At 36.8% G+C, this 26,645-nt stretch overlaps 1 protein-coding gene across 1 annotated transcript; it reads left to right on the top strand.

Moving 5' to 3' along the window:
* The first annotated feature begins 14,391 nt into the window (after positions 1-14,391).
* Positions 14,392-16,345, top strand: LOC115724566 (non-specific lipid transfer protein GPI-anchored 14). The gene is made up of 3 exons (XM_030653869.2): positions 14,392-15,227; positions 15,499-15,603; positions 16,021-16,345. Exons 1-3 carry the CDS (start codon positions 14,873-14,875, stop codon positions 16,137-16,139), a joined length of 579 nt encoding a protein of 192 aa, XP_030509729.1. The 5' UTR covers positions 14,392-14,872; the 3' UTR covers positions 16,140-16,345.
* Positions 16,346-26,645: the final 10,300 nt, after the last annotated feature.

Raw genomic sequence — 26,645 nt, 5'->3', positions numbered from 1 at the left:
AAGCCCAAGGCCCAATCCATTAAGTGTATGGTCGGCCACCTTTGTAGCTTTTTTAAATGATTTTTTCATTATTTTAATGCCATATAATTCAAATCAAACCCTAGAGGAATGCTATAAATAGATAGTGAAGGCTTCAGGAAAATAACACACTTTCTGAATCAGAAAAACCTGAGCCTCCACTCTCTTCTCTAGCCGCCACTCTCTCTCTCTTTTCTTCCTCAATATTTCGAACCTCTCTTAGTGATTAGAGTAGTGCCCACACACATCAAGTGATACCTCAATCATAGTGAGGAAGATCGTGAAGAAAGATCATCAGCAAAGGAGATTCAGCATCAAAGATTCAGAGAAAGAGATCCAGGTTCAGATATTGATAATGCTCTGCTACAGAAAGGAATCAAGGGCTAGATATCTGAACGGAAGGAGTCATATTATTCCGCTGCACCCAATGTAAGGTTTCTTAAACTTTATATGTGTTTAATTTATCGTTTTAGAAAGTTCATATTTAGGATGTTAATAAACATACTTGTGAGTAGATCTAAGATCCTGGTAAAATAAAATCTAACAAAGTCCCCGAGGCAGAGATAAAGTAGGATAAAAACTGTGAAGGAGGATGGATATGATTAGAGAAGGATTTATATTTATGATTAGGAAGCCAATGGTCAGATATGGTATGAATATCATTCCCACTCCCAATTTTCCAGATAAGTCCCGAAGCCAACAAATCCCGACCCCATAAAATGCTTCTCCAAGTGAAAGAAGGGTTATGACCAGGGGTAGCAGCAAGAATAGAAGAATGGGAAAAATAGCGAGCTTTAAGGATCCTACTAAGAAGAGAGTTAGGATTGTCCATAATACGCCAAGCTTGTTTAGCTAACATAGCCTGGTTAAAATGAACAAGAGAGCGAAAACCCAAACCACCACAGAATTTTGATTTACAAAGGGCCTTCCAGAATTTCCAATGAATTTTCCTAGACTCTCCATTAGAACCCCACCAGAATCTGGCCATCGCCGTCTCAATTCCCTTACAAAGCTTAGCAGGAAGCCTAAAACAACCCATCGCATAAGCAGGGATAGCCTGAATTACAGCTTTCAAAAGAACCTCTTTGCCAGCTCTAGAAAAACATTTAGAAGACCAAGTTCTAAGGACCGAGGCAACTTTATCCTTAAGAAAAGAAAAAGAATGAAACTTTGAACGAGACAAACATTGAGGAAGACCTAAATATTTAGAAACAAAAGGCTTATCTTCTAAATTAAGAGTATCAAAGAACATAGTACGAATCTCGTGAACAGTATTAGGAGAAAAGAGAATAGAAGATTTGGAAAAATTAATGGCTTGACCCGAGGCCCTAGAATAGATATTAAAAACCTCTTGAAGAGCTAAACAGGACTCTCTATCCGCAGAGCAAAAAAGAAGACTATCATCAGCAAATAATAAATGAGAAATCAAGGGAGCATGTCTAGAAATAGAAATACCTTTAAGAAACTGAGCATCTTCCCTAGCTCGGAGGAGAGCAGACAACCCCTCAGCACATAGAATGAAAAGTTAAGGGGATAAAGGGTCCCCTTGTCTAAGACCACGAGAAGGTTTAAGAGAGCCTTTAACCTACCCATTGATAAGAAAAGAAAGAGTGGTAGTAGCTATACATTTCATGATGAGATTAACAAAGCCAACAGGAAAGTTAAAATGGTACATGACACTTTCCAGAAAATGCCATTCCACTCGATCAAAAGCTTTGGCCATATCAAGCTTCAACGCAGCCCAACCCCTTTTACCAACTTTTTGAGAATTAATGGCATGAATAAGCTCATGGGCTATAAGTATATTATCAAAAATAACACGCTTAGAAACAAAAGCACTTTGAAAAGGGGAAATAACTTTGTCAAGAATGACCTTTAACCGGTTAGCAATAGCCTTAGAAATGATTTTGTAAAGTGTGGAACACAAACTAATAGGTCAAAAATCTTTCATTGCATTAGCATGTTGCTTTTTAGGAATCAAAACAATCAAAGTGTTGTTAATAACAGAGAAATCAACATGACCATTTAAACAATTCAACACCACAGAAACCAGCTCATGTCCAAAAGTAGCCCAATTCTTTTGATAGAAATAGGCATTAAGACCATCAAGTCCAGGAGCCTTATCACCAGAGATGCTAAAGACAGCCTTTTTTACCTCTTGGGCAGTGAAAGGCTAAGCCAAAAACTCATAATCCAAATCATCAAGGGGAGCCCCCAAACAATCTAGAATATGACTAGTTGCCTCAGCATCACAACCATCAGTAGAAAAAAGGCTAGAGAAAAAAGAAGAGATAATATCAAACATAGCCTCAGGATCACTAGTTGAATTACCAGCATCATCCTTGAGGTATCGAATGGTATTATTCTTTTTCCTGTGGGAGGCAAATCTATGAAAAAACTTTGTGTTTCGGTCCCCAGCCTTAAGCCAGGACACACGGGATCTCTGCTTCCGATAAATCTCTTCTTTGTAAAGAAGAGCATCAAGCTGAGATTGGAGATTCTTAAGATGAAGCTTATGCTCTCTAGAATCAGTGCCTAAAGATTGAATCCTAGCTATTTCTCTTTGAACATCCTGAATACGAGGCTGGAAAAGTGGCATAACAGACTTATGCCAAGAAGTCAAAGCAGAGACACAAGAATTTTGCCTAGCTAAAAAAATGCCAAGAGCATCTTGGTTATCAGAAAAGTGGGAAGAATTATTCCAAGAATCCTGAACTGTAGTATAAAAACTAGGGTTGTCCAGCCAAATATTTTCAAATTGAAAACGCTTTTTAGATTTATGGGGTCGACTAGGATTTGAGTCAGGGTGCAGGACAACCTTAATAGCTCGATGATCCGAACCATAAAAGGGCAAATGATGCAAAGTAGCATTAGGGAATAACACCATCCAAGACTCAGAACAAATCACCCAATCAAGACGCTCATAAACAGTATTATTATGCCAAGTATATTTACTACCTACAAAATTAAGAGGAGAAAGACTAAACTTATGGATAAATTGAGCAAAAGGATCCATATCAGAAAAATTATAATAGTTACTACCAGTTTTATCATCAAAGTCCAAAAAACTATTAAAGTCACCCCTAATGAGCCATGGCAGATTAGGGAAAGAATAAAAAAGTTTGTCTAACAACTCCCAAGTAACAAAACGTGCAGAAGAGGAAGGAGAACCATAATAGCAGGTAAAATGAAACATAGCATTATCCTTAAAGTTTATATTACAATCAAAATGGTTACTAGAGAAAGATAAAATATTTACATAAATAGTTGCTTTCCACAAAAGGATAAGGCCCCCCCAAAATACTTCCTAGGGACCTCTAGACCATGGTCAAACCCCAAAGCAACTCGAACTCGATCAATAGCCTTAGTAGGCAACCGAGTTTCCATCAAAAAAACCACCTCAGGCTGCTGCTCTTTCACCATCATTCCAGCTTAAAAGGCTCATTTTTCTAGGAGGGTGTGCGTAGCATCACCCGCCTGTTCATCTTGAGTAGGATCCACAGAAGCCTCATTCTCCCTCGCACCTGATCGAGCAGGTTTAAGCTGAGACCGCACAGAACTTCCAACAACAGCAAAGTAAGGTTGGATTGAGGGCCTCTTAACACCAGAAGCAGATGCTAGGCCTTTTCCATGTACATCAGAATCAGGTTGTTCCCGATGGAGGTTGGGGTCCATGTTAGCATTGTCAGCAGTGGCATGAGACAAAGCAGCTGCTGAGCTAACATGACTAGCAACCTCTGGGGAAGAAAGACCAATAGACAGAGCAGGACCAGGGACAGATTGGCTAGAAGCCACAATGACAGAGTCAATAGAATAAGAAGTGAAAGCTGAAGGTCTTAAAGAGATATCAAAGGTGGAACTGTTATAAGGATGTGCAACATTTGAGAGGTTGGGATTTAAGGGTGTAGGCATCATGACAACCGCATTAGATGGTTGAGGAGCATAGGGTCCAGTAAAGTTATCATTGAGACTCAAGAAAGAAGGAAACTTAATGGCTTGACCAGTAAAATTTTGGGGAGGTAAGTTGAGGTTTACAGGTTGATAGTTCATCATAGTTATGGTAGGGGGATGAGGGTATTGGAAAGGTTGAGACTTGTCAGTGATTTTTTCCTTACCACGAAGGAGAATGGTATAAGGGCACAGAGGTTCAGAGTAAAGTTCATCACACTTTTGAAGAAAAGCAACACAGTATCTCTTAGTGTGATCAAGCTTTCCACAGAAAAAATAGAAATCAGGAAATCTTTCAAACTTAAAATCAAGCCATTTAACAAATTCCCTACCCATACGGATGAATTTGATATTCATTCCCCTCCTTAATGGCAGATTGACATCAAGGAGGATGCGAATACGCATGTAGGAACCAGTACCCTCCTTAATGGTGTCTTTGTCAACCTCTATAAGATCACCCACTTCCATAGCTATAAACCTAGCAAGATCATGAGACTTACACATAAAAGGGATACCATATACTTGCACCCAAAAGGGAACATAATGTAGGTTATCAGGGGTAAGGGGAAAACTGCTATCAGTAGCAGCAAATATGGTGATGCTCTGAGCAAAATGCCAGGGCTGACCATCCAAGACTCGACCCTTATCACCTTTACAGCCAAAGGTGACAAGAAACATACCATCGGCATGCTCAGAGACAAAAATAGGGAATCGACAGAGCGATGACCACATACTAGACAGAGTTTTCATTAGAGAGGGTCGATTATATGGCCTAATGGTATGGAGCTTAAGGATAAGGCTTATAGGAGCAGAGGAGGAACTCGAAGAACCAACCTCACAAGTGAAGACAGTGGACTCATCAGGGGGGAGGGCTAAAGCATTAGACACAGAGCTTAAGAACTCATCCATACTGACAGACAAAAGCACTTCAAAAACAAAGGCTAAAAAAAGAAAATCAGGCAGAAAGAGGTGATAAAAATGGTACCTTGGTTTGGATATATATAGGAAAAACCATAATCCCCTGAGAATTTTCCTCATCGCCGCCCTAGTCACATCCCTAGTCCCATCCATTGAAGAAGCAATGATGAAGAGAAGCTGAGGAGCTTCGGAAGTCCAGTCGCCCGCCTCCATCTTACGATCTTCAAGGGTGTTTTGCAGAGGGAGGATTTGAAGAATCTGTAATAAATGAGGAGAAGACAAGAGAAGATGATTAAAGAGGGAGAGAGATGACGAAATTTTAAGGTGTGAGCAATTAATGCTCTGAGGGAGTTTAATGAGATGGGAAGGGATGTAATAATATCCCCCAGAGTAATAAATGCTCAAAAAGGAGAGAGAAACAGAAGGAAATGATTTACAAATAGGAGAGAAACACCTGAAACCACCACTAAACATGGAAGGGTGGACTGATTTCCCCATGAGAGGGACCAAAATCTCAGTTGAGAGGATGAACAACATGCTAGAAGGCTCCAGAAGAAGAAAAGTTGTATGTCCTCACACCATGTTATATTATTTTTTTAATATTAAAATTATAAATTCTTAAAGTTTACTTTGTTTTTAATCTCCATTTAATTTTAATCATTGGTTATACTAAAAAATACTTTGTAAATTTACTATATAATTATTTTTGAAAATGATAGAGAAAAAATGTTAGGATAAGAATATATTTACAAGCTATACTAATTTAAAAGATTATATGTGTAATAGAAAAAAGAAATACAAAAATAAAACCCAAAATATTATCATTTGCATGTAATTTATTTGTATTGTGAAGTAATATATGTGTAATTCAATATCAAAAAGCCCAAAAAATTAACACTTTTATTTAGGTTATTATGGTATAATATATATTGGCATATGTGTAATTCAATATCTAAAAGCCCACACTTTTTAAAATATTATCATTTGCATCTAATTTATTTGTATTATAAAGTAATATATATTCTAAAAGGGTATATGAGTAATTCAATGTGAGAAAGCCCAACAATATTGACACTTTTATATAGGTTATAGATACAAAGAGAAAAAAAAAATTTTAAAAAAAAAGAAAGACACAAAGAGAAATTAGAAAAAAAAAATAAAAAAGAAAATTAGAGAGAGAGAGAGAGAGAAAGAAAAAATCAACAACTGACTTAAAAAATGAAAAAGAAAAAAAAGAGCCAAAATTGACTAAAAAATATATAAAAAAGACAAAAAAAAAAAAAAGCTTTTTGAAACTTTAATAAGTAAAAAGCAGTAAAAAAGAAAAAAAATTAAGAAAAGTATAAATGTAAAAATTTCTTTGTCAAATTATAAATGTAATGTTTGAAAAAAAAATAGTATTTGGTGTAAATTTTTCAAATAGAAAGAAACCCTAAAATGTAAATGTAAAATAAACTAAAAAAAAATAAAATTAATTAAGTTAAAAACAAAAAAATGAAATATGGGTTTGGATAATAGGTTTACAAAAATATGGCATATCAAATACCATAAAAAGTCTTAAATGTGAAAAAATACCATAAAAGAGTGGCAAACCTATAAATGCCATATTTTTGTAACTTTTTTACAAAATCTCATATTTCATGTAATTTTCACAAAAATAAATGATAAAAGCCTACAATAGTGGTCGGCCTGGGCTTTGGATATTGGGCCCCACTTTTGCAATTTTGCTGTTTTATCATTTCTACATCTCATTTTCTCGAAAATACTAATTTTCAAATTCAACCATTTAAATGCCAATTTCAACTATTTAATAACTAAAATTAATTATTAAATAATATTGTCATTTAATATATTTATTAATTAGACTAACCAAAGTCTCTTAATTAACAAATGTACCCTAGAAACTCTTTCTTTACAATTTTGCCCTTGCTTAGTGAAAAATTCACAAACTAGACATAGTCTAATTTTAAAATTATAATTGATTAATCAAAATCAATTAACTGAGTCTTACAAGTAGTATTGTCTCAACTAGTATGGGGACCATGGGCCTATATATCTGAGCTTCCAATAAGCAGACAAAGAACTTACCAAGTAAATTCACTGACTTACTAATTCTTTGTTGCATCCACGGATAGAACTCAGAATTGCACTCTCAGTTATATAGAACTCTCTATATGTTCCACCATATAGACACACTATTAATTATCCATTGTTATAATCCTAATTTGATCAATGTTCCTCTATATAGATGATCTACATTGTATAGGGATTAGATTACCGTTACACCCTTCAATGTATTTTATCCTTAAAACACTTAGCCCCGTATAAATGATATTTCAGCGAAGTGAAATGAGTACTCAACCATTTATCTCTGTTTAGCCAAGCTCGAAGGAAATCATCATTTCACTTTCTATTTGCCAGATAGAAGCTATAGATTCCATATCTATGTTTAGCACTCCCACTCAATTGCACTACCATGTTCCCAAAATGTACGTATCACCCTGACCCAAAAGTAGGCTTAACGAACAAATCAAAGAACATGTGTAATACTCCTGAGATTGAACCTAATCATATCAGGATTAAGATCATTTGGTCTAGGATCAACTAGGTGATATTGAATTTAACAGATATTACGGTAAGTTTAATATATCTGAATCAAAGTTCAATATTGGTCCCTTCTAATGCATACTCCATGCATCCAATCCAAGCTTTACTTTGACCAATGCTCTGGAAAGAACATAACATTTATCCAAGATGCAAGTAAACTATGTTGTAGATTGTCATATCAGTTAAACTCTATGTGTACTGATAAATCTAGGAATATATCTTTAATCACATAATCTTGATTACTTTCCATTGTGCTGACGACACAATAAACAAGAATATAAATGTGAAAAGAGTTTGGATGAATTTATAAATCAAATAGACAAGTAATTGATAACATGAACCAAATAACACACAAATGAATGAAAAATACTTCTCCTTCTTTATTGATATTTAAAGAATAAAGATTACATTGAAATGGAGTTTTATTTAGGGCATAAAACCCAACCCTCACACCTTCAACCCATGATCCATGCTTCCTGGACAACTATCGTCCAACCACGCAGCAATCCAACACAACCGAAACAAAATTCAACCAGAAAGAGAACCACCATGGGCTGTTTCGAATTCATAAAAAAAAGTGTAGAAAAACTACTACGAAACTAAAATTCAACGGGAAATCCAGTTTAATTTGCATAAAACTAATGACTTCAATTTTCAGATCCATGAAAGGCTAATCTCAAAAAATTAAACTGGAGTTCCTAAACAATCCAACTAAAGTATAATCCAAAAAAAATTACATCAATACTATTGTAAAATATTTATCCTAGTGTACTTTTGTTATTTTCCAAATTTTTAATGGTGAATTTGTTCATATTAAATCATAAAGAGACATGTAGATAGAGTTACGTACGTGGAAACACTATTCTAATTTTTAATGTGTTACAACAGTTGCATTACAATTGTATAAATATTTTACTACCAGTTATTTTGTCTGATTGAAACCTTCGTCTAATGCAACCTTTGGCCAACCACCCAGTAACCACCCACAAACTTTTGTCTGATAGAAACTTTTGTCTAATGCAACCTTTGGCCAGCCACTCAGCAACCACCCTGCAACCATCGTCGGATTGAAACCTTCGTCTGATGCAACTACCGCGCAACCATGCAACAACCACCTTGCAACTATGGTCTGATTGTGTAAGTGATAGTGTAAGTGGTATTTTTTGTAATTAAAGTCAGATAAAAAGTATAAATATTGTCCACACCTTACGAATGTATATTTTTGTAAATAAAGTGTCAATTTATATTTTTTATGTAATAATTCCTTTAAATTATCTTAGAACACTATATTTTTTTATTTATTTTATTTTTTAAATACTATTAAGTTTTTTATTTTTTTTTATTTTTTACAAATAGCATTTCAATTAAATATTTTTTTTCATAAAAATTAATGTTGTTTATTGAATAACATCTACAATTTTTTGCATGAAAAAAATAAATAAATTATTTATTGCATTTAATGTTTTTATTATAATATTAACAATTAAATTAAGAAGTTCACCAATAAATATTAAGTTTACTGGTTCTGTATACATTCTTCAGTGTTAATTGGTGTTTATGAGTCTTTAGTCATTTTATGTTTATTCTGTTAATTCAGTTAGTTGTTGTTACAAATGTCAGCATAGGAGTCGGTTTATTTTGTTTTATCTGTTAAAACAATGTCGTCCTATTTTCTTGGGTCTGATATGTACTGAGGTCCAAGCTATAAAAGGCTTGCCTCTCCCCTGTTTGTTCTAATTGAATTTCATTCTTTCCTGCTTCAATATTCAATTCCTCTTTCTCATCATGGTATCAGAGCGGGAAAGATAGGCTTTCCCGTCTGATCCTTTCAGCTATCGTGTCTCCTTTCTCCGGTGTTGCTGTGTGTTTCTCGATCATCTTCTCCGAGCTTCCTTCTTTCTGTTCATTGATTCCGCAAAATGGCTATAGATGAAGATCAAACCAGTATTCCTGGTCCTGTTACCGATCTTGGCAATCCTTCCACTCAAACTAATCAAGGTCTTCAAATTACTTTCATCAAGAATCCATTGGAGGATCCAGCCAGTCCATTCTTTCTGCACCATGGGGACAATCCAGGAAATGCATTGATGTCTCAACCCCTTACTGGAAAGGACAATTATGTCTCGTGGGGCAGGGCAATGCAGCTCGCGATTTTAGTCAAAAACAAAATCAAATTCCTCGACGGTTCAATTCCTAAAGCTTCTATTTCTGAACAAAGTCTTTATAATGCTTGGTATCGTAATAATAACATTGTAATCTCTTGGATCTTGAATTATGTTTCTAAAGAAATCTCATCAAGTATTCTTTATGATGAATGTGCCTCGGGTATTTGGAATGATCTAAAGACTCGTTTTCATCAGAAAAATGGTCCTCATATATACAATTTGAGGAAAGATCTCATGAATCTTAAACAAGAAAATTAGACCATAAGCATTTATTTTACTAGACTTAAAACTATATGGGAATAACTAACAAATTACAAGCCTTCATGTACTTGTAATGGTTGCACATGTGGAGGAGTCAAAAGACTCCAAGACCATTATCATATGGAGTACATCATGTCATTCTTGATGGGACTCTCGGACTCATACTCTCAAGTTAGAGAAAGCATTCTTCTCATGGATCCTTTGCCCGAAGTGAACTGTGTGTTTCACCTTGTAACTCAAGAAGAACACCAAAGAGGCACTGCTTCAAATCTCAACAGCAACAACTCAGCCATGACCTTTGCCTTTCAAGGGGACAAAAGAGGAAACCAAAAGGATGATAATCAATCAGGAAAATCTCATCCTCCCAGAAGAAATTGTCCCTTCTGTACTCACTGCAACATCGATGGTCACACCATCAAAAAATGCTACGAAATCCATGGATATCCCCCAGGTTTCAATAGACAAAACATACCCAAGGATGCTTCAACAAACCAGGTACACACTGGGGAAGAAAATAACCCTGCTTCGAATGAGAGTCATGCTGTTCTCCCTCAGCTTTCCTCGGCTCAATATCAGCAACTGCTGAACTTACAGGCCTCTCAAACAAGTGGTATGAATTGTAATGATCCTAGTACTTCCATGGGTAATATAGGTATCATCCTATCCCACAATTTTGTTTCCCCATTACATGATTCATGGATAGTTGACATAGGAGCCACTAGACACATTTGTTCTAATGTCAAGATGTTTCAATGCAAATGTAAGATCCCATCAACTAAACTAATTCTCCCCAATAATGATTGTCTAACTGTAAATCAAAGTGGAACAGTCGAATTAGGGAACAATATTACCTTAACCAATGTTTTATATGCTCCACTTTTCAAATACAACATAGTCTCAGTAAGTTACCTTACTAAGAATTCTCCCGTCTCCTTTCATTTCACTACTAATGGATTTACAATGCAGGACAATGTCAGCCAGAGGACGATTGGAAGAGGTAGTACTGTCAAAGATCTGTACATTCTTGATACTACGCCAAATCCAAGTCATGTCTTCTCTGTCTCGGCTGAGATTTGCCACTCACGTCTTGGAAATTTATCCAATGAACGTTTGAATTTACTTAAAGATACTTTGAATTGTAAAATTTCTGATTTACACAAAAGTACACCTTGTTATGTTTGTCCAATTTCTAAACAAAGACAACTTCCTTTTCCAAATAGCAATACTGTTTCTAATAAATCTTTGATATTGTTCATGGTGATGTTTGGGGACCATATCATATTGTGTCACACACGAACCACATATATTTCTTGACTTTAGTTGATAATTTTTCTAGATTCACATGGATTTTTTTTTTAATGCAGCATAAGTTTGATGTTAGCTTCATTGTACCTCAATTCCTGACATACAGACTCAATTCAAGTAGATTTTTAAGGTTTTTCGTTCTGATAATGCACCAGAACTGGTGTTTAAGGAACTGTTTTCTAAACACAGCATTGTGCATGAGTTCTCTTGTGTCGAAACACATGAGCAAAATGCCATTGCTGAAAGGAAGCATCAACACTTACTCAATGTCGCTCGATCTCTTTATTTTCAGTCAAGAGTTCCCATAAAGTTCTAGAATGAATGTGTATTGGCAGCAGCATATCTAATAAACAGAATTCCTACTCCTTTATTAGATAACAAAACACCCTACGAATTTTTTTTTGATAAGTTGCCTGATTATCAACATCTTCGCTCATTCAGGTGTTTGGTTTTTGCATCCACTTTGTCAAATCAGAGAAGCAAATTCTCCCCAAGAGCTCGAACTTGTGTTCTCATGGGATACCCTTAAGGTATCAAAGAGTATAAACTATATGAGATCAACAATAGACACATGTTTGTATCTCAAAATGTAGTGTTTCATGAAAACATTTTCCCATTTCAGAAACTTAATAATGAGGATGCTAACATGGATCCTTTTACTCATATTGTGCTCCCTCATTCTATGATAACTAACACCCCTGTCTGTGAGTATCCTACAGGTCCTAGTAATGCACCAAATCCCTCTATTCAGATAAATGAAACAAGTACCAATGTCAATAAAACACAGGGAGATTCTACCCCTGCTGTTCCACCAGAAGCTCCAACACAATAGACAACCCAGGATCCTCCAAGAAGATCGAGTAGACAATCAAAACCACCGAGCTATCTAAGGATTTTGAGTGCTATTCACTCATCCAGGATTATTCTTCCACTCCACATAACATTAATAAATTCATTTCCTACTCTAACTTATCTGAATCTCACAAAGCGTTCATTTTCGCAGTTTCTTCCATCAAAGAACCAGGAACGTATTTTGAAGCCATACAAACCTTAGCTTGGTTGAAAGCCATGCAATGCAAATTAAAGGCCCTTTTAGATAACAAAACCTGGTCCATCGTTCCTCTTCCAACCAACAAAAGAGCTATAGGATATTGATGGATTTACAAAATTAAATACAATAGTGATGGCAGCATAGAATGACTAAAGGCTCGTCTTGCTGCACAAGGTTACACGCAACAAGAAGGGCTAGATTTCTTTGATACTTTTTCCCCGGTTGCCAAGATGGTTACACTGAAATTACTTCTTGCTATATCTACCATTAAGAACGGGCACATTTTACAGCTCGATGTTAATAACGCCTTTCTAAATGGAGATCTTAACGAAGAAGTTTACATGTCTCTTCCACAAGGTCTTGCCCTGCCTTCTTCTCTTAATGCAGGAAAAAATCTCGTGTGCAAATTACACAAATCTATCTATAGACTAAAACAATCCTCCAGACAATAGTACAAGAAATTGTCCGATGCTCTTCTCCAAGAAGGATTCAAGAAATCTCAAGCTGATTACACCTTGTTCACTAAAGGATCCGATGATAATTTCATAGCTCTTCTTGTGTACGTTGACGATATTATCATTACAGGTCCTAATGTTACCAATCTACACCAGCTCCAGACATCACTACATCAAAAATTCAAATTCAAAGCTCTTGGAGACCTCAAGTATTTCCTCGGTTTTGAGATTTCCCTGCAAAGGAAGGGTAATTTATATGCCAAAAAAATACACTCTCCAATTACTTGAAGATTCTAGTTTCATAGGCAACAAGCCCAGCAAGACACCCATGGACCCTAAACAAAAGCTTAACAACGAAGAAGGAGAAACTTTGGACAACACATCTCATTATAGACAACTTGTTGGAACGCTTCTCTACCTCACCTTGTCTAGACCAGATATTACATATGTCGTAAACACACTCAGCCAATTCATGGCAAATCCTCGTACTACTCATCTACAAGTCGTTCATCACCTCCTCAGATACATCAAAGGGAACCCTGGACAAGGGCTCCTCTATTCCAGGAGTTCTTCGCTGCATCTCCGTGGATTCTCCGACTTAGATTGGGCATCTTGCCCCATAACAAGACGATCAACAACCGGGTTCTACATATTCCTAGGAGATTGCCTCATCTCTTGGCGCACGAAGAAACAACCAACTATCTTGAAAAGTTCAACTAAAGCTGAATATCGAGCATTGGCTGCCACCACAAGTGAAGTCACTTGGCTGCAGTACCTCTTAAATGACTTCCACATACCTCAACCACACCCTGCATTCATCTACTGTGACAACAACTCTGCTATACACATTGCAAACAATCCAACCTTCCACGAACGAACGAAACACATTGAGCTGGATTGCCATTTCATCGGAGATAAGATCACCAACTGCTCCATCAGACTCATCCCCATTTCCACTACACTTCAACTAGCTGATGCATTCACCAAACCCCTGTCGTCACCAATTCTCACTTCACATATCTCCAAGATGTCAGTATACGACATACACTCTCCATCTTCAGTGTTTATTGGTGTTTATGGGTCTTTAGTCATTTTATGTTTATTCTGTTAATTCAGTTAGTTGTTGTTACAAATGTCAGGATAGGAGTCGGTTTATTCTGTTTTATCTGTTAAAAGTTAAGTCCTATTTTCTTAGGTCTGATATGTACTGAGGTCCAAGCTATAAAAGACTTGCCTCTTCCTTGTTTGTTCTAACTGAATTTCATTCTTTCCTGTTTCAATATTCAATTCCTCTTTCTCAACAATAAACAAACTACATGATAACTACTACAAATAAAGAAGTTCACTAATACATGAATAAGAAATGAAGATAAATAAAACTTCTATGCAAAAATAGTTTTAGGATGAAATTGTTAATAAACCTTATTGAACAGTGGATTTGAATTAAATTGCAAATGAAAACTGTATACTTAGCTTGGACATAAATATGTTAGCATGATGTCATGTCACCATTTGATGACCATCCCAAACGGAAATCATTTTGTCAATGGTTTTGTTCTTGTCGGCTCGGTGGGTTTGGTGAAGTAGTGCGCTTAGTGATCCACTTATTTACTCTCTATCTCAACTCTTCATATTACCAACACTTAGCCATACTTTTCATCCAAAAAAGAAAAAGAACACCTGCCCATACTTTTCATCCAAAAGAAAGAAAAGAGAAAGAACACTTGGCCATACTAGCTTTTTCCTTCCATATACATAACATTCCACAATCATTTTCTTACTTATGAACAATTACTTTCACATTCTTTTCTTTCTTATAAAAAAAAAAACAATTTCAATTTTCTTTTTATATTAGTATACTGCTCAGCTCACGAATCTCATCCCACCACTATTTTCCTCTCTCTCATCATTTGATTGTGAAACTTTCTTCATCAAACTACGATTTCCTTCCATAGTGCTGATCAGTGTGGACCCTTTTTCTCACAATCGTGGGTATAATTATATAATTTCCGAAACAAACTGAAAAAGAAAAGGTACAGCAGAAGCTTATATATAATTTAAGGCTATAAGCCAAATTGAACACCACAGAAAACACACCCAAAGTCAAACGCTCATTCTTCTGTTCTAGTCTGTTCTTACCCAAAATGGCACAAAAATTTAGCTTCCCAAGTTTCACTGCCACAGTAGCATTGCTTCTAATTTTCTTCTCAGAAATGGGAATAAGCAGTGTAATGAGTGATCCAGCCAAAGATAGAGAGGACTGTATGGATCAGTTGACTGGGCTGGCCACTTGTTTGTCTTACGTTAGTGGGCAAGCCAAGTCCCCAACTCCTGACTGCTGCAGTGGTCTAAAACAGGTTCTGAAGATCAAGAAGAAGTGCTTGTGTGTCATCATTAGAGATCGTAATGACCCAAACTTGGGCCTTGAGATCAATGTTACACTTGCTTTGACTTTGCCATCAGTTTGTAATGCCCCTGCTAATGTCTCCAAATGCCCCGGTACCTATTCTCCAGCCTATTTAACATTATTTTTTATTCTTACTTTACTTTTGTACTATATACTGCCTTGTTTAGTATTCTTTAGCGAGATGAATTGTTTGAAAAATCTATTGAGGTAGGAGAAACATAGGGGAGATAGGAAAGAGAAAAATAAACAGAGGATACTTTGAAAAATAACCCCTATACAGTTCCATGAAATACGATTTGTTACTAATTATGATTATTACTAATTACATTTAAAATAATGTATTTTATTCTTGGATGAAAGCAGAGCTTCTGAACATGGATCCTCATTCATCTGAAGCTCAAGTGTTCTATCAGTTGGAAGGCAAGAACTCTACTAAAACTGCCAATGGTCCTGCTCCAAGTCCTACTGGTACTATGCATGCACTTTGCTTTCAAAATTCTACTGATATGGAAACTGTGTTTAAACTGAGTCACTTCTATTTTTATTATATTGATTATAGTTATAGTTGACCATCTATTAATTTTTTATAAATTTTTAGATAATTTATCGTATCTAAATTGTGATTTTAAAAAATTGTATATCAATTTAATCACAATATAGTATCGGAATTTTTTCAAATTTCGCAAGGATATATTATAACTACAATAAACATTTTCATAAAAAAGATGAAAAAACAATACTTAAATCTAGAGATATTCTATGGCGCCAAGACATTTATTGATAGCCCAGTAAAAGTTGTATAAATATATAAATTTATATATCATATATGTATATATATACACACACTAATGACTTACTAAAGATGACTTTTGATTCCTGGTATAGCTGGTGGTTCCATAAACGAGCAAGGCAAAGGATTACATTCAAGCACTGGTCAAGAGAAGTGTGCATGGAAAGCCATTTTTGGAGGGGTTGTGGTAATGGCCTTGCATTGGATCATGTAGGCAGTCGATCGAAATTTACTGTTACATTACAATCTTTATCATCCCTTGTTGTGATAAGTGATGAATTTTACTTTATTACTTACTTTGTTTCTAGAAAATATGTTTTACACTTTAAACGAGAATCAAAACGGGGTTTTGTTGGAAAAATGGATGATATATGGATTGATACAAAGATATAATAATTTAAACTCTCATTCTTCACAAAACTGTCATACAGGTTACAGTTACACCAAAGTATAGAATAGACAATCAACTGGGGAAACATTTCTTCTACATGCACACCAACATCCACTATTACACATATGACACACCTACACAATCCAAATGGGACCAAATTTGGGTGAAAAAAAAGTGGGATAAGTTGAGGAATATTTTTTTTGTTGTATTCATTAATCAAAAATATCTTCATATTATATTTTATTAAAATACACATACTTTTAGGAGTAAGTAATATACAGTTACTTTTTACTTAAGTGTAGCAAATAATTTACATTAACTTAAGGGTTCTAATGGGGATATCATCTATAAAAGTGGGTATATCTTAAAGAATATGAAAATGAAGGTAAAAATTAAAACAGGTTAAGTAGGTATACAATGTAATTTCCTCAAAAAAGTCGCTAAAAATTAGAAGGAGGATTGAGTTGGGCTAAGGCCGGTTACGCACAGGCTTAGGGCCCACACAATTTAGGGGTCCAAAAATAATTTCATTTTAAAAATAAGTACTGTTATTGGGCACCAGTGTTGTTCAGGCACCTTGGCGTCTCACAATTGGTTAGAGATATTTCCTAAAAGCTATTTTCTTAAAAAGAAATTACATAATAGATTAAAAATTTAAAAAAATTACGAAAATACGTCAACACAGAAAAATTTTCGTTTTTACTCTTTGAATATTTTTTTTTACAAAAGTACATTTTCAGTAAAAATAATAAACTATTTTTGATTGTTTTATAGTTTATTTGTAGTTGCATTATAGTTGTCATAAGATTATTTTTCTAGTTATTTTTAGTTGTTTTATAATTTATTTATAGTTAATTTATAGTTGTCCTGAGGTTGATTTATTGTTATTTTTTAGTTGATTTTTTACTTTTCCTTAGCAAAGTCTATTTTTATAATAAAAAAAATTAGGCTATAAAATTGTAAATAAAACATAAAAAAAGGTATTTTTAAAAATTTCCCTTTTCTTAAGTTATTTGAAGCCCGATACTTAATTACACCAATGACGTACGGTATGATACTGTTGTGATATTTTGCACACGCAAGTGTACGTATCGTTAACAAGTAGTAAACTCACCAGGTGTGAGGTCGATCCCACAGGGATTGTAGTTAAGTACGTTAAAATTAAACTTTTACTTCTATTTAGAGAAATACAAATTAAGAAAGAAATTTAAAATAAGAAAACTAGTAAGAAGCAAATAATTAACAGTTAATAAAAAATATGCTAAAATTAATCTCAATTTTATACTAAAAATAACCTAACAAATTCTCCCAAACTAAACTTTTACTCGTCCTCGAGTAAAACACTAACTAAACATTAAACAAGTCAATATCCAAAATATGAGTAATTTTCAAGTAGTATCAATAACATGATTGAAAAAGTTTCACTTATGCATATAATCCAGAATGTCAGATCAATTACACCCTTGATAGATTTTAATTTATTTTCTTTTAGCTTATGAAATCATAGAATACAATTAACTAACAATGAAACCACTTTATGCATGCCAATTACAATCATCAATCTACTAACCCAAAATTCCATATGCTTGCAATACTTACTATTCTCCACTAATATAGATTAATGCACAACTAAGAATCAAAAGGTCTTTCTAGGCTTGTAATGTTAGGCTTAGGGTAAAGGTAGTTGAAATGGTCTTTTAGACTTTACTATAACATAAGCTTCTCCAATCATGTCACCCAAAATATTTTTCACACAATCCTAATACCCCCTTTTCTAATTGCATGTGAGATATTTTTTTTTTCAACAAGATTGCAACAACTTTATGTTTATCTTTTTTTTTTCCTAGATTTGACATTGATTGTGAGATTTTTCTTTCTTTTCTTTTTTTTTTTCTTCCAAGTTGTTGCCAATCAAATTTTTTATATTCTCTCAATTTTCACACTTTTTCCACACACATACAAAAAACTTCTCATCAAAATTCCCCCAAATTAAAGATCTATTTATGGTATAATTAGGGTTAAATCTTTGGATATTCATGAGTTTATCTTTTTAGGCTCAAAATGTGGAGAACAAAGAATAGGTTAAGGCTCAAAAAGGGTAACTAGGATAAAATTACAGGGATGACTTGAAAGACACAATCAATCAAAAAAATTTGCCTAAATCACTTTCCTAGTCATGCATAATTTATTATTTCGCCTCAAATAGCAAGCAAGCAAGTTCTAGAATTTTCCAAGCAACTTTCCACATATCCGAATTAGCATACATAAACCAATTTAATTACTAGAAAATTACTTAATATGATTCCATGTTCTTTTAGTCAAGAATGTAATATCACACCAAGCACACAGATTCTTCGAAAAATAAAAGAACTTTTCAAACCATGCTATTTACCTATTTTCAAATTGACTCACATTAAGAAAATTGACTAAAAAAACAAAAAACTAAAAAAATTGAAACTTAAAACTAAAAACAAAATAAAAGTTTAAGTTCAATCCCCCAAACTAAAGTGACACATTGTCCCCAATGTGACATTAAAGAAAGAGAAAATGGAACTTACCTGAGCACCACATCAGTATGGCGGTGGTGGTGGTGGCTTGTATGGATGCCACGGTGCTGGCTGTGAGACGTGGTCAGGAGCATCTGAGTCCAGTCTCCACAACGAGAAAGCAAAATTTAACTCGTGGACTTGCCTTTGAGCAAAATCATGTTGCTGCTGGAGATATGAGTTATAATAAGCAGCTTTGGCCTGGTGGGCCTAGACAAGGTACTGGTTGGACTGAACAAGATAATGATTTTTCTTGATAAGGTGATCCAGTCTATCGTAAGTGCCCTGCGTACAGGAGTCCAGTGGGGGTTCAGTTTGGGGAATAGGTGTGACACTGTCTCACTGGGACCAACGTCTGCTGGCCCCTCCTCCTCGACATCAATATCATCCTTTTGGCGTTTTCTTCTGGAGGTGCTAATGATGCAGGGGGAAAGTCATAGTAATGCCAGCGTGAGATGGACTACATGGGTGATTTTAGGACGTCTCCTTCAATCATAGGCACACCCTGTCGCGAGCACAATGCGGTAATTAAGGCACTACGTACCGGACCTGCTGTGGTTTTCATCTCAGAGAAGTGGTTGATGTTTCTCAAGATAACCCATCCAATGTCGAATGTCATTCTGGCCATGATAGCATAAACTATGACGCAACGCTCATAGTCTAGTGATGAAGTATGCGACGTCGACATTATTCAGGAGTTTACAAAATATGTCCAGGCTCTGGCTTCCGAGTTGAGTTGCCATCGGTAGATAAACTTTTGGTTTTGGTTTCCTTCAACCTGGAATCTAGTCTCCTCTTGCCCCAACTCTATTGCAATGGCCTCATCAGTGAGGATCTCCCTACCCAGTGCTATTCTTCTTCCATCTTGATCCTCTCTCAAGGTAGGAAGGCTAAAGGAGTTATTTATAGCTTCCACAGTGACTGGCACATTCACTCCTCGAACATAGACTTCATTGTTGCTTCCTCTGTATGGGTAATTTGCATAGAATTCACACACCACATTTTGATTGGCATCTCCCACGTGCTACTCAGCACATAATCTCTACCATTGCCTTTATGCAATCTCTCCTCTAATGATTTCATACCCCTGGTTCCTTTCAAAAGGTGCATCTTGAAATTCAAAACCCCTCTCCCGAATTATATATACTCCTATTTATCTGTTGAGATTGGTCTTCTTGGGGATTAGGAGAATGTGACGATGATCCTTGCATATGGCGATTTGCTCGGGTTTTGGTTCTTCTAGTCGCCATACCATTCAACTAGCTAAAATTCTAATTTTTGGTGTAAAAAAAATTGGGCAGCACCTCCCCTATATTTTTCACTTTGCCCCAAACTAATTTTTGAAGCACAAACTCACTCCCAATAATTTCTACCAATAGAAATAACCAATATCCACTCTCCACAAACAATAATATTCTAATATCACACAATCGACAACTAATTACTCTTAAATCACAAAACTTGAATGAAGAGAAAAATACTTACTTGTATGATAGAAGCGTTGTTGCACCAAGAATCCCAAAAAAATGATGAACACAATAAATATTAGAGTTTAGGTTTTTCTAAAATTTTTGGGTTGAATTGGAGTAATGTGGGTGGCTATTGATGAAATAGGTGAATGGGTTATGTTTGTGGCTTATTAGAATCAAATTTGATGAAGGAATTTGGTAGGAAAATTGTAAAAATTGGAAAATTTTGGGTTTATAGGGCTTCTGGTCATAGCTATAGAAGGAGAGAAAAAGAATTGGAAAAATTTGTTTCTGAAAAAATTGTGGTGAATGGCAAAAAATTTCGCTGATTGAGTTTTTTTAAAGGAGGCGCGCTGCAGCACAGCTTTCTTCATGCCGCGGCCCGTGTGACCTTCCTGAGATAATTTTTTTGATTGTCCACGTAAGCGGGCCGCGACACACTAAAGCTGGGCTGGGGCCCATGTGCTCCACTGCTCCATATTCCACGTGATTTATCTTTTTCTGGGCTTGAATTTAATTTTTTCCACCTTGATATTTTTTATGCGATATTCTATCTTTTTCTATTGATATTTTCCAACTCTTCATCTATTTCAAATCTGCAAAATTAAAAGATAAAAAGCGTAAAAATGCTCCAAACATGATTTAAACTAAATAAAAAAATATGCTAAAATTAATCTAAATTTAATACTAAAAATAACCTAACAGATACCAAGCAAGGTGCTAAGCTTCAATAATGTCTTTTAACAATTCTCATTAAAATACACATATTCTTTTTGCTAATTTTTGAAAATACTATATATATATTTTTTAAAATGACCTAATAATTTTGCAACTACCCAATTAACATGGTCGAGTAACTTTTTAATGTAGGTTTGATTCCAACTCAAAAAAAAAAAAATGAAAAAATTACATTGTATACCTACTTTATTTTATCTATTTTAAGTTTTGCTTTTATTTCTATATTCTTTAGGATATGCCCACTTTTATAGATGATATCCTCATTATACCCATTAGGTTAATGTAAAATATGTACTAAACTTAAGTGGAGGGTGCGGGTATATTGGGCAATCCACTCACTTTTATAGGTGGTGGTTTGGTGCATCGCTGGCCTTCGGGAGAGAGTGGAATTGCGGTTGTGCTAGGGTCAAAAATGAAGAAGATGAAATGAAAAGATTCCTTTATCAAAGGGGGTTAGCGAAAATTCACTCTTTTTGCTTCGGTGGATAACAGTCGCCAATCTTTTTTCCCTTCAGAAATTTGCATCTTTTTTTAACCGAAGCAAAATGTAAAAACATTTTTAAAACTTTAGTCCTTTTTTCCTCGGTTCCACTTTTAGCATTGGAGATATAACCGACGCTAATTAGATTCTAGTAGCTTCAGTTATTATTTGAAGCATAAAATTACTGCTTATTTATTGTGTCGGTCAACCATTTTAGTTAGAAGCATTGACCGACGCAAATTGTGTATTTTGTAGTAGTGTAGGTTCAAATCTTTGTAATACAATGCGACAGAAAGGAACAAGAGTTAGAGACCTAAACGAAAGGAGCCATTATATTCCATTGCCACCAATGTAAGGCTTTCTACAACTTTATATGTATTTGTTGACTTCCCTTTTAGCCAACGACAATGAGTCTTTTTGATAAGCGATAAACGATATGTCGTAATAAGAATATGTAGTAAAGCAATAATAAGACACAGAAATTTTATAGAGGTTCAGCCCCGAGCAGTTCGGTAATAACCTAATCCTCGTTAGTTGTATTGACTTAAGAATAAGGAAGAAAATTCCTTTTCTTATAGCTCTTACAATAATATCTCTGAATATATAATTCTTAAATAGCCTTAGCTTATAGTGTTTCGGCGTACCATTTCTCTGTTTATAGTTTTTCGATCCTTTGCCCAGTGAACATTCCTCACTATTTATAGGGTAGGAAACTTGAGGAGGAAGAGTTTCCTCTCTCGTCACAATGCGCATAAACAGAATGATCGTGTGATCAATGCTGAATGCAAGGATCGTGGGATTGAGGCTAAATACGCTGATAGTGGGATCGGGTGTATGCCACATCCACGCAAGTTGATCCCTGAGTTATAGGGATTGAGCTGGTGACTCACGATGCGTTTAGTTGAATTCGCTAAGTGTTGCTCATTCTGCACGGCTCGTTGCCAGCGAGGCATCCTACTCGACATGTTGATCCGATCAGATTCTCTAAGTAGAGTCCACGTGTCACCATTCTCGTGATGCCACGTCAGAGTGCCAAATTTGAGATAACATTTGCCCCCCAAGATTGCACGGGACCTCTGAGGTTGCGTGTAGACTTATTCCGAGCTGGTTTTGCCTTTGTAGGGGGACACATGTCGAGCATGACCGTTCGAGACTCGATGTGAAGCTGACTGGGCATCCTTTTGGTTTTCAGCTAATTAATGCTCTTACAATTAATATTTTGAAAATTCGAATTCTCTCTCCACGGCTGACGGTTGCACTCGATTATTTTGATTTCCCATATTTGCTTTCAAGGCGGGTAGTCGAGGCGTCTAAGGTTCCTCTACGTACAATTACCCTTTTGCCTATAAATACTTGGAGTACTGGCACATTACCTCATTTCATCACCCTTCGTTGTTAAGCAAACTTGAGAGCGAAAAGAGAGAACTTTTAGGCTTCAAAGTTGCTGAAGAGCTTACAGACGATTTCTGGCTTGCTTGAACCCAGACACTCGAATCTTTGAGTAAGTTTCTGATTCCCTTTATGCTTTTCCTTTCCATGCTTATGCTTTGAATGTAACTTCGCTGTAGAAAGAACATTTTAGGAAACCCTAGGGTTTGAAACTTCTACGAATCTTCTTTTCGATGTCCTTGTGTTAGCTTTCAGCCGTAAGTCATATTTTAGAACTACATTGCGTCTGTTTTCCATTCTGCTTTTTCCAAGCTTCATGAACTTTTTTGCCCTAACTCAAGAAAAACTTTCTGACTTCTTGAGTTTAGACTTTTCTTTGAACATGGTCGTTCTTTAATCTGTTGGGTACTCCTGGTTGGCATATTTGCTTGTTTTTTCGTTTGATACTCCGTCCAACACTCATCTTGCGTGTTGTCTTTTGTAGATGAACCCAGGTGAGTCTTGGGAGCCCGAGCATCAAATTGACCAGGATCTGCTTCAACTTCTGCACGAAGTCCACCCTCGTCTTCGTGCTAATTCTCCTTCTGATTCCATTCCCAGTCATAGGATGATGGCTCGTACGAAGAAAACTACGCGTCTTGCTGAAGCTTCTTATCCCCAGGTGACTCGGCTTTCCACTCTGCCCGACGCCGAACAGGATTTGGCGGTCCCAATGAAGGAGGACCGTGAGGGGGACACCGAAGTCCAGGAGGTTGAGGAACTGGACGAGGCGCGTCTGGGAAGCCCTCTCGTTGCTGAGGGAGAAGAAGAGATTGAACCCCCTAACTATGGGGAGTACAACGAGGCTGGGCAACCAGTTGATGCTGACGGGGACGTCCTGGTTGAGGTCGTTGATTACATCAGTGAGGAGCTTGCTGAGGCGGTTCCTCATAGGAGGCAGGGTGCCTTGGGCGCCAGGTGGGTAAGTCCTCCGTCCAAGATTTCAGAGGCACACCTCCGTACTCTTGACCAGGATGGATACCTGGGCGAGCTGGACTGCTACATTCCCGCCCACGACAATCGTGCCACAAACCCTGATAAGGGGATGTGCGCCTGGTCGGGGGCTTACGGCCAGCAAGGGGCGCTGATGCCCTTGCATAAGTACTTCCGGGATGTGGCGGACTTATTCGGCCTCTGCCCGGCCCAGATTACTCCCAAGGGCATTAAGTATTTGTCCGCTCTCTTCGTCCATTACGCTTCTCAAAGATGGGATGCTCCTTCTCCCCACAAGGTTGCTTGGTTCTTCGACCTGAAGTCTACCCCCAAGCAAGGCAGGTCGGGGTATTTTTACTTCTCTCAGCCAGGCTTCAAGTGGTTAAGCGGGACAGATCACAAGGCCAACAACAAAATAGGGCATTTTGTTGATGAGTACTTCATGGTGAAGGATCCGAGCATCACCCGGACTCGGTTTCAGCAGATCCCGACATATCACCGTCCTCCCCTCACCCTTACTCTTAGGGATAGGGCTCAAAAACTTGCCCGGTTGCCGGGGGAAGACAGGGATATCATCCAGTTGACTTTCGATGAAAATTTGGTGCAGTATGGGCTTTACCCAGAGAACTTTTCTTCTAAGTCCGTGACGGGGAAGAAGGGAAAATCTGCTGCTGCCCGGCCTGAACGAGCTAATAAGGAGGATGAGCTCATTCAACTTAAGCGTGAAGCTAAGTTGAAGGGAGGTGCTCGGGCAAAGCAGTATGCTCAGGAGCTTATGAATCCTGAAGATGAAGCTGAGGTTGAGGCTGAGGCTGAGCAGGTGACTCCTTTGAAAAGGAAGAAGAAACTCCCGGCCACGCCCAGGCCCGTTGAACATGCCATTCGCATAAGGGAGCCCATTTCACCTGTTCGGCCATCTCATCCCTATGCTGGAAAAGGGAAGGCTGTTATGGCTGAGATATCAGGTGATGATGGACTTCGGACTTTCTGGGAGGGCAGTTACTCTGCGCTTTACTTCTTTTTCAACTTCTTAATTTTCATGCTTTGTATTTTCTGCTGGTTTTTGCTAACTTCGACTACTTGGGCGACGCCAAGGACATGTACCTCGAGTACTGCGCGGCCCAAGTTGCCTATGGTGGGAAAGAGGTGGCTGCTTCAACCTCCAGCCAAGCTTCTGACCAGGCTGTTGATGCTTCTCCTGCTCGAACAATAGATCCTCCTGCTCCAGTTGGCTCAGAAGAACCGAACCCAGAGCCTGGGACTCCAGCTGTTTGAACATTGATCTTTTTATCTCTCCTGTTTATATATATATATATTATATACGGCCTCAAGGCCTTTAAGACATCATGACCGACCAAGCGGTCTTTAAACTTGGAATTATTTTTCATTTTTTGGACAACGTGCTGATCGAGCAGCTTTTAATCCTGGTACTATATGCTCTTGTTATCCTTAATGAATTTCATTCTCTGTTTATGATTGCAGTGCAATTGTCGTTGTTTTATGTTTACCAAATGCTTTGTACAGGTATAGGTGCCCCCCAAGTGACCGAGCAGATGTATGACTCTTGGTCACTTGTCTTTTGCAAATATATTGCTTTTCTGTTCGGTGTTTTGGGTTGACCAAACCTTTTGTATGCACTTTAGGTAAATTATAATCATGCTGATTTTTTCGACTCAATAGAATTGGAAATACTATCTTTATTCTTTTATTGATCGAAAATATATTTGTTACCATAGTAACTTACATCAGATCTAGTGATCTAATATGATCTTTTTAGCTTAACATGACATAAAACAAATAAGAAACTGTACTTTAAAGTGGTCTACCTGACCTGAGTACTTTGTTTCTGAAGCCTTTGCGCGTAGTCCGCCCAACAGGCCATTCACTTAGAAGCGAATGTTCAATAGTACTTTAATGTGGTCTACCCGACCTGGGAACTTTGAAATGGTCTATTTGACCTGAATACTTTGAAGTTGTCTACCCGACCTGAGTACTCATTGGTAGTATTTCCTTAAATGTTCTCCATTCCCATATCGTGGTACTAGAATGAGTTGCATTTTTTCGTCCTACTTACCCAGTTTGTATGCTCCGGAGTCGAGAACATCGACCACTTGGTATGGTCCTTCCCAGTTGGGTCCTAGTACGCCTGACTTGCTGTCTTTGGTGTTCAGGAATACCCTTCTTAGGACCATATCTCCCACAAAGAATTTCCGAGCTTTCACTTGTTTGTTGAAATACCGAGCTACTTTTTGTTGATGAGCTATGAACTTTAAGTTTGTAGTTGCTCGTTTTTCTTCGATTTCATCAAGTGATTCAGCGAGGAGTATGTGATTGGTACCTTGATCGTACGTCAATCTTTTGTGGGATGGTGGCTCGAGTTCGACGGGCAGCATAGCTTCTTAACTGTACGCCATTGAGAATGGTGTCTGACCGGTTGCTGTTTTTTCCGTTGTACGGTATGACCATAGAACTTTGGGGAGTTCTTCCGGCCAATTTGCTTTGGCATCTTCAAGTTTCTTCTGTAGTGTATCCTTCAAGGTCTTGTTGACTACTTCAACTTGACCGTTTCCTTGGGGATGTGCCACTGCGGAGAAGCTTTTGATGATGCCATGGTTCGCACAGAAATCAGTGAAAGATTGACTGTCGAACTGCTTGCCGTTGTCTGAATCTATTTTGTATGGTAGTCCGAACCGGCATATGATGTTCTTCATTATAAAGTCTTGAACCTTCTTTG

The sequence above is a fragment of the Cannabis sativa genome, chromosome 6, assembly GCF_029168945.1.
Source record: "Cannabis sativa cultivar Pink pepper isolate KNU-18-1 chromosome 6, ASM2916894v1, whole genome shotgun sequence".
NCBI classification, from domain to species: domain Eukaryota; kingdom Viridiplantae; phylum Streptophyta; class Magnoliopsida; order Rosales; family Cannabaceae; genus Cannabis; species Cannabis sativa.
The sequence above is the reverse complement of the archived record's forward strand: the minus strand, read 5'-3'. Positions and strand labels throughout refer to the sequence as shown.